This window comes from Colias croceus, chromosome 14 (assembly GCF_905220415.1).
Source record: "Colias croceus chromosome 14, ilColCroc2.1".
NCBI lineage: Eukaryota > Metazoa > Arthropoda > Insecta > Lepidoptera > Pieridae > Colias > Colias croceus.
The window spans coordinates 6,869,853-6,885,178 of record NC_059550.1 but is presented as its reverse complement, the minus strand read 5'-3'; the positions used below and the strand labels follow the sequence as shown (position 1 = coordinate 6,885,178).

Here is a 15,326-nt window from a genome sequence, read left to right as displayed (position 1 = left end):
TTTCACGAAGAGACGAGAGGAGTAATCGTGTACGATGGAAAAACTTCGGAACCCTTTTTGGCGCGTAGAGGAGTCCGTCAAGGTTGTGTTATGGCACCAACATTGTTCGGTATATTTTTTTCACTGCTCTTGAACACTGCATTTAAAAACGATCAGCAAGGTATTCATCTGCACACCAGGACCGATGGTAAACTTTTTAACGTCTCTCTACTTAGATCTAAGCGACACCGTTTAGATCTCTTTGTGGACCAGCTTTTATTTGCAGATGACGCAGCCTTTGTTGCGAATTCCGTCATGGAATTGCAATCAATTTTGGATAAATTTTCTCGCGCTTGCACTTTGTTTTCGATGTCCATCAACACTAAAAAAACTGTTGTTTTGGTTCAGGGGCCCACTGATAGACCAACATTCCTTTTGGATGGAACTCCATTACAATTAGTCGACAAATTTGGTTACCTCGGATCTACTGTTACGAGTAATCTCTCCATGAATGCCGAGATTGACAGTCGCATCGGCAAAGCTGCAGCGATGTTTGGGAAGCTCCGTGATAGAGTGTGGGAGAATAATCACTTAACAACCAAAACGAAGATGATTGTTTATCGATCTACTGTGCTTAGCATTCTCCTATACGGGGCTGAGACCTGGACTTCGTACGCTAAACAAGAACATCGGCTGAATGCATTCAACATGCGCTGTCTGCGTAGTATTCTTCGTATAACATGGAAAGACCGAATAACTAATGAAAAAGTCCTAGAGATTGCACAGTTGCCCAGTCTTAGAGCCCTGCTTAAGCAGCGTCGGTTGCGTTGGCTAGGACATGTCCACCGCATGGAACCTTCCCGATTGCCGAGGCAAGTAATGCTTGGTGCAGTTGCACATGCTAAAAGAGGCATCGGAAGACCCTTGCTGCGTTTTAAAGACAGTGTGAAACGTGACATGTCAACGTTCAAGATCAACCCCCCAGACTGGGAAAAGCTCGCCCAAAACCGAACATCTTGGCGTAGTCTTGTTCATGAGGGCTGTAAGGCACACGATCGCAGTTGGTTCGACGCTCTGCGTGATCGTCGGACTAGAAGAAATAATTCATCACCAGTCATATCATCAACATATAAGTGCAGGAGTTGTGGGCGCTCTTGTCGCTCCAGAATCGGGCTCTTCAGCCATGAACGACGCTGCCCTAAATTATAACAATAATAAAATAACTCATATTACAATTAATTAAATTAACTTATATAATATACTAAATTGCTGCATTAATAGAATTTTAACTTAGTAATTAAAATGTAACTGCATATATAATCTACCATAGATTTAATAGGCCAACGACGACGACGACGACGACGACGACGACTTCGACAAACAATAATATTTGGAAGTCAGCCAGAGTGTAGAATATTGCGTTAAGATTCTTTATATTGTCATTGTTATTAGGTACATTCATATGAATGAATTAGGTATAGTTCAACTTTAAACACCAAGCCAGCTAAAAGTAGAAATAGCTACAAACTTACACAATGCAGATTCCATGACCATAAAACTATGTACAAACTACAAAACATGCAACAGATGTGCTATATTAATTCTTTTTGTTTTCACCCGGCTATCTATGGGACAACATGATATCAAAGGCATTGTCGTACACCCACAGGACATAGCTGTCAAATTGTAAAACCCATTCCGTTCTAAATAAAAGCTTTGACACTATCAAGCGTGCAAGAATACGGGTAAAACAGGTAATATACATATATCGATTTGATATCGAAGAGAATGTGCATAGTGCATATTTGCATAACAAATACTATAGGGCCCCGTTTGGTATCAAATGCACGTCCATACGAGCTGTGCTCGCCAGACCGTAGCCACCACTTTCAAACGCACCCAATTTTAGTCTAGTTTCTTGTAAAATTTCACGCTAGAAAATGCTGACATTATCACGTTTCTGTCAACGTAACGCATTACATTTTATTCATGATAACGACCGACAAAATCTCACGCGATCATTAGGTATATCGTATATCATGTACATAATTGCGGTTCATAAAAACTGACGTACAAACAACATCTCACTGCATTATAATGATTAAAAAGTTTAGATAATGTCAATTATCAATCATAAAAAGTTGATTTCACGAAAAATATGTGGTAGGCACCGTTTGCTAAACAGTTTTCTCATTCCAATTAATTGTTCTGAATTAAACAAGCCTTACATTATTTTATGTCTATTAATCAGATAATCCTAAAACGTATACGGACATTAAATCAATGCCAACTTGAAAAGGATTCAATATCCTACTTTCCACTATTGATCATGTCATAATAATTGTACCATCGCCCATAACCGATCGAGAATTCATTACCTAAATGGGTGACGTCCCACGGGATAGAAGATCCGTTGTCGCCTTTGGGATCCTTTCTCCGAGACGAAGTTATTGTAATGAGTGCGACGGGGATATTTATGCTCTGCCATGCGCCCTGAATACACAATAAGTAGGCTCAGCACGTACTTGTGCCTAAGATCAATAATTTTAGTTACATCGAACGTAAGCGAAAGGATTCAATTTTCGAGCAACGCACGTGGTGTTCAATGTACCGAATATTATCTGAATCACAGTTCTCAGCTCGATTTAAATCACAGAATATTCGGGACTTCAATAAAGGAGATGTATGGCTTACTTTTCAACGTGTATGGGTACATTGTTTGTTATTTTAAAGATACGGTTTAATATATCCTTTTTATAGAATCGCGCTACTTATTCATTTAAAAACTATTAAAAATACAAAACTTTTACATTTAGAATATTCTCTGTAACGTATTGTTCAAAGTAATTAAAGTTACACAAAAGCATGTGAACCAATGTCCTCTGAAAAGGGAAGAATTTAATAGCCTCGAGGTTTATGAAAAGGGGCTTTGGATTCCTTTGTGAATAGTGTAAGATGTCCCCTTGCGGAAGAAAATTATTTTTCCCGTTGCCTCTATCTTGCTATCTATTTGAATATGGCTATTTTAATAATTGACAAGCGAGACAAATTGTAATAAAAAAAAAAATTGTTTCTTTTTTTTATGTCAAGTTTTCAAGCAAAGGAGCAGGAAAATACGATCAGAAATAGTTATCTACTAGACTTATGTAACACTCAACTATTAATAATAATTTCCATTCAATGGATACAGAAAGATTACTAAGAAATATAATCGTTCTAATGCGAACATCGTAATCAGAGATTTCTACTTTATCATCTTACGAGAAATTATCTTGTATTGCATTAAATGCGTTTTCACTTTCATCATCTATTCGCTATCCTTACACCTCGCATGACTGATAAATTCTACAAGATTATATAAAATATTAGTACTAAGCATATTATGAAAAACGTTAGAAGTACATATGGGGCATTTCACGCGAAGCGGACACAGATTTCAGGGTCAAATAAATAAAAATAAATAAATAAATAAATAAATGTTACACCTGTATATATCCTCGGTATGTATACGAAAAATTTTTGCATTTAGAAGCTTAGTTTTCAAAATACAGGTCTTTGAAGATGTCAGTAAGCGCGAGGTATGGGGGACTTTGAATGTAATTATCAGTTCAAGAAAAGTAATTTTTAAATAAATTGATGACTGAATATGAATAATATACCCCATTAAATAAACTTTTTATCGTCATATTTTGAATTTCGAATTTATATTTAAATTCCTTAGAAAAATAAAAAAATATTTTTCTTTGACATTTTTTACAAACTTTGCGCAGTAGGTATATTTATTAGATGGAGAGGCTGTTGTTATTAGTTGGGCCCATCACAATAGAGAAGATAAGGTCGCTGTGACGAGTTCGCATAATGAAACAGAAAAAATCACATAAAAAACGCGAATAAAGAAAATGATATGTAAACTGGTGTAATCGAATCTACCTATTTGTAATTTTGATAATCGAGATGTTGATTGATTATAAAAATAATTTAAGAGTTGTTATCATTCATCACTATAGTCCTCAAATTAATATTATTTATTTTATTTTGCTGCTGCTGATGAGATTTTTAACAAGTGCTTGAATTTAAAGAAACATACATACATCCTTTTGCCCAGGTTGCCTGGAAGAGATCACTTCTAAGTGATAAGGCCGCCTAATAAACTATACTTTTCTTGTTTTGTTTTGTATAAATTAGCAATAAGTTTCCCATGTATGGTTTTGTTAAAGAGTAATAAATAAATAAAGAAATAAACATAATATGAGTAATGTAATAATGATACAAAAAAACAATTATATTTCTAAATAGTTCTTTTGTTACGCTGCAGTCGTGATGGTTATTAACAGGCACATTGAAAAGACAATGTAGTTGCATAAAACAACAGAGTTAGCGGTACGGAGAACTAAGATAGCCCTCATTGTTACGGAAAGAGATTTATCTGTACGTACACAGACGTATACTTCCGTTGACTATGTGCAAGTTAAGTGCATGTATAATTAAGAAATAAGTCTTAAGATACAATTGTTTTAGAATGCGTACTTTAGTATAGTGATTGTTCCACGTATAGTTTATTTTTCAATTGTTTATACTTAGAGAACGATGCTAAAGGGCCTAGGCGACAGACTATGCTATCTAGTATTGCCTCATTTATAAAGCAATGTTTATAAACAATAATAGTGATGAAGAACTATGATGAATTTTTGTTTGCTTATATTTCAAATACCCTTGTTACACTAACAACAATACTATATATTCACCATTACATCATAATCGCCGCGCGATTGTACGTGTACTTTTTGATCGTGAGATACCTATGTTTGAAAATAAATTAATTCCATATTTTTAATCACCCTTTCTTGAACCCTATATTTAGATACTTTGATTGACAACCATTGCTAGTTGTAGCTAAATTCATAATAAGTACAGTTAAACAAAAAAACAAAACAATAGCTTGTTGAAATCACACGACCTTGAATTCATTGCTGAATATTTCGTTATTAACAAACTGAGACAAAGCATTCGTAAGGTTGGGGAAACAAAATGTTACGTAATAAAACTATTTGAGCGAGGAACCACTAAATAGAGCGATAAAGCTAATGTTAGTGACGTCAAATCATGACGCGATAAAGTTGTCCCTTAATAAAACCGGTAGTACTAAGAGCCAGATTATAAGACAACGTCTTATCAACAACTAAGCCTGCCCCAAATTGAGCAGACGAGAATTATGGACAAACTTTCTATCGACTGCGAATAAAGATAATGAGGATTCCGATTAGATCAATCCTGTAAACATGGTATGGACCCAATGTTGACTAATAATAAAATTACGTAAACCAATGAATCAACAGAGCGCGATTAATCCACTTTCAGTTTATGGTTAAGATGTTTAGTTTCCATAATCACATTTAAAATATTCATGCAAAAGTTCGGAACGAAACTAAATCACACCCTTGTAGAAATCGTTTGTAGTATTTATTAGATTCAGAATCCAATGTTTGTTAAGCGTTTTCAGCTAATAAAAGTAATATTAAGGGGCCCGCCGAACGGGAGGAAATGAAAGCGACGAGAGAATGAAATTGGAAAACTTGTTACAAAATTACTCGAGATGAAAAAGAAAATAAATAAAGCCTAGAAAAGTTGAAGGTACGTGCTCAGATAAGCTCCTCTTGTTTACCTGGGGAATAATTTATGATGTTTATTTCCGTACGTTCGGATTAAAAACAATAATACGCTATAGATAATGAGATATACCTACACTTTGGCAATACAACAGATTCATTGAATAATCCCATCAAAAATTTTGTTCGCAGATTAACTTTTCACTCAAGAATACAAATTGGCTATTCAGAGGGATTAAGCGGGTTCTTATTAAGTATGATGGATGAAATATTACATCGCAGACTCACCTTTTATTCCAGTTTCCGATCTCAGCGTAGCGGCGGCCGTTAGAGCATCCGCTCCTCCTCACTTCATTTCCTTTAAGCGTCTGCACTGAGTTCCCGTTAGGTGTTAATATTCCGTTCGAAGTATTATTGTTTCGCTCCCGGTTCCTCGGAAAAGTTCCTGTGCCAGAGCGAAATGTGCCCAGCTGCGGAGGCTCTTCCAGCGAAAACTGCTGAAGTGGAAGGGTTACGTTTCCACTCCAACTCTTTCGATTTACGGCGAAAGTTTTAAACGTTCTATTCCCATTCGTCGGCGACGGTGTAGCACCACAAAAACTACTTCGGTTATGGCTATTCTTTATGAACGAGCTGTTCTGCAACGCGATCTGAGGCTTGATAGGCACCAATGGTGACGCCTGGTCAACAGACATCGTACTTTTAGTAAAAGTAGACGCAACCTACTTTTTCTATCTACATTTTGTCTGTAAAAAAACAAACCAGTTGTTAGAATCGCGAAGTTGTATGACAAAGATAAACGGTACCATCAACACAGTTACATTTCCCTAGAACGAATTAACCTAGCTTGACACTATTTAGGTCAATCATGAGTCATGTTTAATAAATTAAGCAAAGCAATAACTCTGCATAGCTCTGACAATGCAAAATAATAATAGACAGATGTCTTAACAGACAATGAAGGTATTTAACAGCAAACAAGATTTATGAGTTCGAAAGACATTAATGAAGGCAGGAATTCTTATTCCTTACAACAAGAGCACAGCGCCAACGTTGTAATGATCAGCATTAATAATTGCCCAATTGACATTGTTTAATACTCAAACCTTGCACTAAATTGTTGGGCGTATTTAAATTTCTGTTTTGTACCACTGGTTCTTTTTAATTTTGCTCCCATTTTTTTTAATAATTGACCTGCCCAAAATTAACACTCCATAGAGTTCATTTTGTTCTCAATATTATAAGTATTTACTGCAAATAATGTTAGAAACGTTTTTCTACGTAAATCGCGATTGAACATTATGATAGATATACTCTAAGACACAGTAAGAGGATGTTGTAAATAATCACCGGACACCGTTATTGTTATCAGGGTTGTTGCAACTAATGCAGTAACTAACTGTTAAACAAACGTTAATGCTTCCTTTTCTCTTTGTAAACCACTTTTCGATTTGTTACGCTATCGTTTACTGCAGTAGAGTGGTACCTAAATGGATGGATAAAAGCATCGGTAACCTTGAGCACTCTAGTTCATTTAGCATTGAATAACATTGTATTCATATCAGTAATTACGCTAATTGCTGTTGAAATTTTTATTTTGTTGACAATAGCATTCTTTTTAAAACAGTTTCGTAACCGCAATTGCACATTGGACTACTTTTAAAACAAATTCGTAAAATAATTATCTTTTCTAATGTTCATGTGCGACGCATTAATATCTATCGCAGAGCTTTTAAAAGTCAATTCTATACAGACAATTTAATTTATCCACGAAAAATAAATTCTACAAGAGCCACCAAATACGTTGAGTAATAGTGAGCACTTAGAAGTCAAATAAAAAAAAAATTTCAATTGAAGAAATCGAAACGAACCAATTACCGACTAGACTAGACTAGACTAAGAATTATTTGTAGTATGAAACCAAATGCAGTCTTCATAAGAACTTCCGTAAGCTACATTCTAATGAGTTAATTCTCATCTTAGCAACCAGATGTGACCTTTGTTAACACGAGCTTAAATCTTATAATCATTCAACAGAGAAAAGACGTTCCTAATATGGTAACAAAAAGCTAACAAGATTGTTCTGACCCAGTCTTTGGTGCGGACACAACCAATTTGCATCTTGACCACTCACGCGTCAACATCTTGAGGTTATATAAGCATTGTGTCATAACTTGGCTTATATAATTTCTCTTTCTTTGTGATTTGCGCCGGTGTTCCGTTTAATTTGGGTCTCTTTGATTTATTGTATACTGTTTGATAACATAAGAGTTTTACGGACATTCCAGAATATTGATTTAAAAACTATTTTTTCATCAATCCAGCTCAATTGATACCCAATGGTGTAATGACACTTACAAGAACTTACCAGTTCTTTTATTAAATTTAATGTGTACTACATCTCTCTAGAAAAATAAATATGATGTATATTTTGGCACATCATATCTTTTTAAACCATTTCATATTGATAATTTGATCCTTCTTTTGAAAAACAAAAGCTCAATCACTTCTATATTTTTTATCGTATACCTTGCTAACCCTTCTTAAATATTAGGTATGGGAATAAATATTCATTTCCCTAAGATAACGTCGTTCCATAATTTATAACTATCGAAGCAATCAGCCTGCAATTACATTAATCTTTCATTGGCTGAACTTCCTGTTGGTGAACATAGACGTAACTGTACCAAGTTCTTGCTCCACACAGGATCCACTTCTATAATTTGATAGTGTAAATATCAGAATTATGCACTTAGTAGATTGTATTTTTTGCAAACGTCATATCATAATTAATTATGCTAGCCATCCTCAATTTATCCCTTTTTAATTTTGTTGCTATTGGATACGCTTATCTAATTGGAAATTTTAGAAAGATTTGGAGATTAACACCAGTAGATTGACACTTTCTACATTTAAAACTTCGTTCTTCCTTAAAAGATATTGCTTTTAAAAATGTTGTAAGTATTTATTTTTTACCATTTTATGAAAAAGCACGTTCAGTTCACAAAATTTAAGTTCCATTTGATTATCAAATTCTACGCGTTTTACGTGTTAGTCATGCTCACATTCAATAGTTTCGCAATCCACTACTGAATAGCGTTATAGCATAATAATCCAACAAAAATAAATATCTTGGCGCAGTCGATCGTTTATCAAAGATTAGATTTAGATTGCCTAACCGAAATAGAAGAAAAATATTTTCATACAAGTTTTTGTGGGTTGTTTTTGTGTTAAGTTGCGACTTTCGTAAAGGTAATATGTAAGGCATGTTCATTATTATTAAGCTATTGCATAGCTTCTATCGCGGGCCTTGAGCGCGGGAACCGAATAGAGAAATTCCGTAACGAAAAAACCTCACGCTCCCCACTCCGACGGGCTCGGAGGTGTGACCTGAAGGCATGCTATGCAATAGCTTTACCGCGGCAGTCCCCAAGTGCCACACGTCTTTTTTTGTATTTGAAGTAGTACTTATAAGTTTTTAGGAATTGTAAAGTCACAATAATTGTGAGCAAGTTTAAATTTTATGTCTATTTAAGTGTCCAGGAACTTTCGCGTTTTACATTCAGTAAAAACTCAATATTTACCTAAAATTAAGGTTCAACATAATATATCTATCCAACAATATACGGTTCAGTAAACATGTTTAAAAATTCCTAAGGCTAGACGTTTCTATCTGCATGGACAATTGAAGCATAGCAGTCTGCGCACGCGTGAATTTTACAAGTGTTGCGTTCTCTAGTCTCATAGTCTCTACCACAACCTGACTAAAAGCATGGGGTGGAATACTTGAGGTTTTCTTGGCGCCAATTGAAAACGCATCTACGCACGTTGTGTGATGCATTTTATATTCATGTTGTAGTGTAGTAAAACACTGTTTTCCTTCTTAATGTGTACAAAGGTAAAGAGAACGAAATTGAACAAAAGTGAAAATACCAAACCGATTCTTTTAAGAATTTTAACTGGTTGGTTTGTTCAATTAACAGAAAGAAATAAAAATGATATTGTTTGTTGCAGTTTAATACATAATTATTAATTACTATTAAATAGATATTTTTCATTCAATTCATTAATCAAAGTCATCAATTAAAGATAGAAATCCACAGGATACGGGATCACACTCAGCTAAGCGTAAATAATTTAGAAAAGTCAGACATTTAAGTCTGCTTCAATTATTATTCTCATTTATAATTAAAAACATAAATCCTTTTTATTTACCTGATCACGTCGAAGCAAAACCGGTTACAGTTTATAAAATTATACCTACATGCATTTATTTCAAACTAGCTTCCGCCCGCGACTCCGTCCGCGCGGATGTCGGTCTTCGCGTGGATGGTTTATTTCTCCATTTAGAGTAGGTACCTACCTCTGACACTAACATCTTATAAATATCTATTGGACCCAATTCCCAAATACGGCTAGGCCTATAATAATACGCAACGTGTGTTCGCGGTTCTACGGAACAACGTCTATGGATAAAACTGAAAAATTAAGATTAATTTTTTTCTACGTATTTTTCCAGGATAAAAAGTATCCTATTTTACGCCCAGGATAATAAGGTATAATTATACCAAGTTTCGTCGAAATCGAACCGCTAGTTTTCACGTGATGCCTTCACATACAGACAGACAGACAGACAAAAATTTTTTTAATCACATATTTGGGTTTGGTATCGATCCAGTAACACCCCCTGCTATTTATTTTTTCAATATTTTCAATGTATAGAATTGACCCTTCTACAGATTTATTATATGTATATAGATATACCGAATAAAAAGTGAACACAAGATGTGAGTTTATTTCTAAAATAAATGGAGCTACAATAAAAACTAACGATACAAAGTAAATAAAATGTAATCGTTAATCACTCATTAAGAAAAACAATAAAAAGTTCCCCGATGATTACGAGCAATCATCGAGATGTTAGCAGAAAGTTTTTCATCGCATATACCTCGCACCAGTTTGTTTTTGTTTTACAAACAACCTTTAAAAGGACATTAATATTCAAAATCGAAAGGTGTATCAGGTCAAATGTTCAACAACGTGTTTGCAACATCTGTCTGTGTGCCTGTGTGGTTTGTGAGCAGGTGCATTCGGAGTTTTTTAATGCATTACCTAATTGCAATAAGACACTGTTATATAATTTTACGCATTTATAATAAGCCAAGGACCATTTATTTTTATAATTTTAATGAATATAATATATTTCCAAACAAAGTATTTTGAAGATTGTACTTGTAAATGTACTTATATATACATAATTATTATCAGGCATAAGGCATTAAATTTACTGTGATTACAATAACTAAATTAAGATTGGAAACAAAACACGTCCAAAATTAAAACATAACAATGAATGGCGACATTCATGACTAAAATACTAAAACAAACATGCATTATAGGTTTGAAATAAAAATTAAGTAAGTAATAGATATGTTACCTTCTTAAAAAGATCTGTTATAAGCCGTTATAAAGTGAAAACCGATATATTTCTAACGATTTGAACCTCAATGTTTGAAAGCCGCCCCTAGTCCACAGTATGGATCAGGCTAGACTAGATTGCCAGGTACTATCATGATTCATTCAACGCTATGCGACAATTGAACCAAATATATATAGTTATGATACAAGTTTAATAAACCGTGAATACGCAGGTGCTATAACATAAATCTCGCCACATTTTACATGAATTATGAACGTATGCATTATTGCTGCTATAAACTTGTTAAAAGCATGCACATGTTAACGTATTTTTTGCTTACAAACACAGTATTACATCTCCTTTTATTTTAATATTTTGTAGGTAAAATAATAAGATTATCTAGTGATATTTTTTTAATTTGCAATCTGGGGATCATAACACTTATTTTACCGATCTATACCTAATGGGAGTAATTTTAATCTCGTTGATACCAGACAACCCTTGCAGCCATTTCGAAATGTATTCATAAGTTTAAAGGAACAAAAATCAATAATCATTCACAGGAAAAACTACGATAGAAATTCATTTTATAGCTGACATAGAATTCTTCCATTTACTTTTACTGCGTACTGTATGTTTAGAAGTTTCGTACTTTGTAAGTGTGTACCCGAAGTTTGATATATGCGCAAGATCTAAGTATGCAATGATTGTTTATCTCAAAACTTACCTAAAAGTTGAACAGCTAGATTATTTCCCCATAACTTTCAAATTATTCTTCTTGTCTCATACATTGTACAGTTGTTATTATCTACAAACGTAAATCTGCAATAACTCATCTAAAGAAGAGAGTGTGAGCAATTCATAAGCGAAAAACTATTTTCTGTTTAAATGGATGCGCCAAGTCGAGTTGTTTCACAATTCATTCATCAGTCGTGACTTACTTCAAGTTAGTTTATCAATGAACGTTATTACGACTTACGCCAAACTTGTAATCTTTTGAATATATTTCACGCTCTAATTTTTATTCCGGTAATGTCGGTGTCAATGTTATTTACCTAATTTTTACATTTAAACACACATTTATACTTGGAAATGCGTTCAACGTTACTTTAGAATAACGATTAAGTAGTATTAGATAACTGATTAAACGTTGAACCAAATTTGTTTAATGGTGTGAAATCAAGTTTATAGCATCTTTTTATAAAAACAGTCTTCTTTTGGTTAATTGCTATTATCTACATTTATATTTCATGTATTAGAAACGAGATATGAAAATTTAACACAAACCAAGAAATGTCTAAAGAACTTGTCCCTCTTTTAAATAAACAGGTAGCAAAACAAAACCAATTAACAAACAAAAAACAAGCGAAGCACGTTAATAATTCAAACAGACTAACGAGTAAGTATATATCCAAAAATTGTGCGAACGTGACGAATTTATCAATTGGGCGCGACCGAACAAATTGAATAACCAAATACGGTGTTTTGAGAAAACAAAACAAAGTTGACAGCTATATGGGTCCTGAGGCCTCTTTACCTAAGTAAAGAATATCAACTGGAGTGCTTATCAGAATTCAAGTCACGATGCACGCAGGAAGGCAAATGCCACAACGTGTTTCGCGACATCCGACTCTCCAGTAATATTTCTATTATTGATACTCATCGGACCCCAATCTTGTTTTGGGATGATGACAAGTCCACGTGTGTAATGTGTGAAACTGAGATTGTTATCATTTAAATTTATATGTACACAAAATGGGAAGCGCGAAGTGTCTAAATTATTTATGGTTTCGAGTCCAAATTATCTTAAAATTTAGCTTAAATACTTGTTCAAGTTCAATAAATGTGACTGGGATAGTCAATTTTTACAGGAATTTTTAAAGAGAAAAGTGCTGATTAATGTAAAGTAAAACATTAAAGCTAAAAAGATGAATTAATACCCTCTCAATCTGTTGGTCTGGATAGATCATATTTCCCCAAAAGATGAGAACTTTCAAAAAATTATAACACAATTTGTTAAGCGATGAAACTTGCCGGAAAAGAGCTCGCTATTAATCATTGAAAAGAAAATAACGAGACGCTATTCTCATCTTTTCAGAGAGCATTTATTATTCTACGGAGTTTATTTTTTCAAAGCTTAACAGAGATTGAGGAGCATTATTAATTCGTTTGCATTATGTCTTTATTGTTATAGCAATGGCACATTTAACTATACTTAGTCGAATTGTTATAACAATGTTCAAATATGATGTTGTAGTGTATGATTTTTTAACGTAGAAAAATATTATAGAGTAGGATTTTACACAAATTGAATTAGGGCTTATCTGGATACTGCTTCCCCAAACAAAATTGGCATAATGAAAAACTAATCCTAAACGATAAAATCTTCATCGTCCTCTGGTGCGATTATTACTTCTTCTTTCTTTCATCAATTTCATATTGCTAAACTTTTGTGTTGGATAAAATTATCTTTTAAAATCTTATTATGTGGAAAACAACCAAAAAACTGTTTAGCATAGAATGCAACGTGCCGTATGTCAACTGCGCCTTATTAATATTAAAGACACTAACCAAAACAGGATCATTAAAACCAGCTCTCATTCTCAGAATTTGGCCACATCGAGTTTCGGTCGGGAGCTCTGAAGACAAACCGCTATGTGCAATATATGGAATGCAGAACAATGGGCATCGTTGTTCCGGAACGACCTTAAATGTACACATTAGCGAATGTTCCGCCACATCCGACGGCGCCATTAAAAACTCATGAAAGTGCGAAAGACCAATAAACGCTCGAAGAAAACGTTCGTACGCTAATTAAACTACAAAACATCATTACCTTAGCGAATCGATGTTAATAACTCAAATATTATTGTGCATTCGATACAAGAACCTTGATTGCGGAGTCATGGCATTTCGTAACAATCGGACATTCCATCGCGGCGCAGTGCAACGCCCCTAAGATAGACCTGCACAGTTTACTGATCATAGAGACTTATAAACAATTTACTGATTCAATATACTCTTTTGATGGTGATTTAGTTCTAGCGTTCTAGTCTGGTTCGACATAAACGGCACTTAAAGTAAAACCGATAGACAAACTCGTCGCAATGGTTAATTAACATTTCCTTGTAACGTTGCTTTCAGGAAGTGTCTCATCTTTGCCTACAGTATCTTGTAAATGAAACGTTGTTGCAAAATTATTGACAACACGTGCGATAAGTAGGCCGCTTGCGTAATCCGCAGTGGCAACTAGCATTTATCAAAGATTGTTGCCCTCACAAGTTAATGTCTCAAATAACTAACGCGCCTCTCTCTAACGGTACAAGACGTTTTGCGCCCGCATTGTTTTGGCTATCATTTATTAAGTGTATAAAGAGGAATAAGCAATTTTGTCTGTCGGTTTTTTGTGTGAGAAAGCAGAGCCATTTATTAAATAAACGTTCAAGAATATGATACTCAGGAGCCATTCGTAACAATACAAATAAGAGAACTTTTTGTTTGCCTTATTTGCTTTATTTGCGTAACGAAGGCAATTATAAAAACAAATCAAACAATAACGTTAACATCACAGATAAGATTTACTTATCGCTTGTTATCTATGCTTACACAACTTTCAACGATTAAATATTTCTTTTTGGTCGTTATTTCAATATGGAATATTAATTCTCGTATTTCACAGCGCACCAGTAATAATTTTATAGCCTTAATATCTAAAGCTGATGATTTGTTCCGCTGTATTTTAGCTTGTAAGGGATTATCGCTCCTATCCACAATTGAGGCCAGTAAGAGATGATGTATTGTTAATGCGAAATTCGTAGAAAAAACTAGTTGCCAATACAAAATAGGAAGGGGGAAGGCCAATGTCAACGACCTACACCCCGTGGTCTTAACAATAGAACACAAAAAGGGTCTTATGACGTAACAATTGGTGCTCGATGGTCAACAAATGCTGATAACGTATTAAAGCTTGTGAGCTGCGACGCGTGCGCAATTCTGTATGCACCGGATTTCATTACAATAGGTATTAAATTGATTTATTGCCATAATCATGTCATATAAACATAAAAATATTTATTATTAGTATAATCAACGTGGAACTGACTGAACGTAGGTACCTACGATTGTTACTATTTTTTGGAAGGTTATTTTTTCTCCGTCACCATCAAAGTACTGAATGGGATTGGGCAAAAAATTATATTAAGAAGCTGGATTATGACTTAGGAAGTAATTTATAATCGCTTACTTATATTAAATAACATACTTTTGTGCGTTTACTACTAGCAAGTAGCGATAATGTGGTAGCTAAATATTTACATTGAAGA

The 15,326-nt window shown here is 34.2% G+C and overlaps 1 protein-coding gene across 9 annotated transcripts in view; it reads right to left on the bottom strand.

Annotated features, from left to right (window-relative positions):
- LOC123697243 (protein sprint) overlaps window positions 1-15,326 on the bottom strand; it is a 211,004-nt gene that overhangs the window by 89,037 nt on the left and 106,641 nt on the right. For 6 of the 9 annotated variants that reach the window (XM_045643685.1, XM_045643683.1, XM_045643686.1 and 3 more), the window contains exon 2: window positions 5,874-6,331. The exons of the other annotated variants lie outside the window; for them this stretch is intronic. In XM_045643685.1, coding sequence (XP_045499641.1) covers window positions 5,874-6,280 — 407 coding nt within the window. In that variant the 5' untranslated portion in view covers window positions 6,281-6,331. The remainder of the gene's footprint in view (window positions 1-5,873; window positions 6,332-15,326) is intronic. 9 annotated transcript variants of the gene reach the window in all.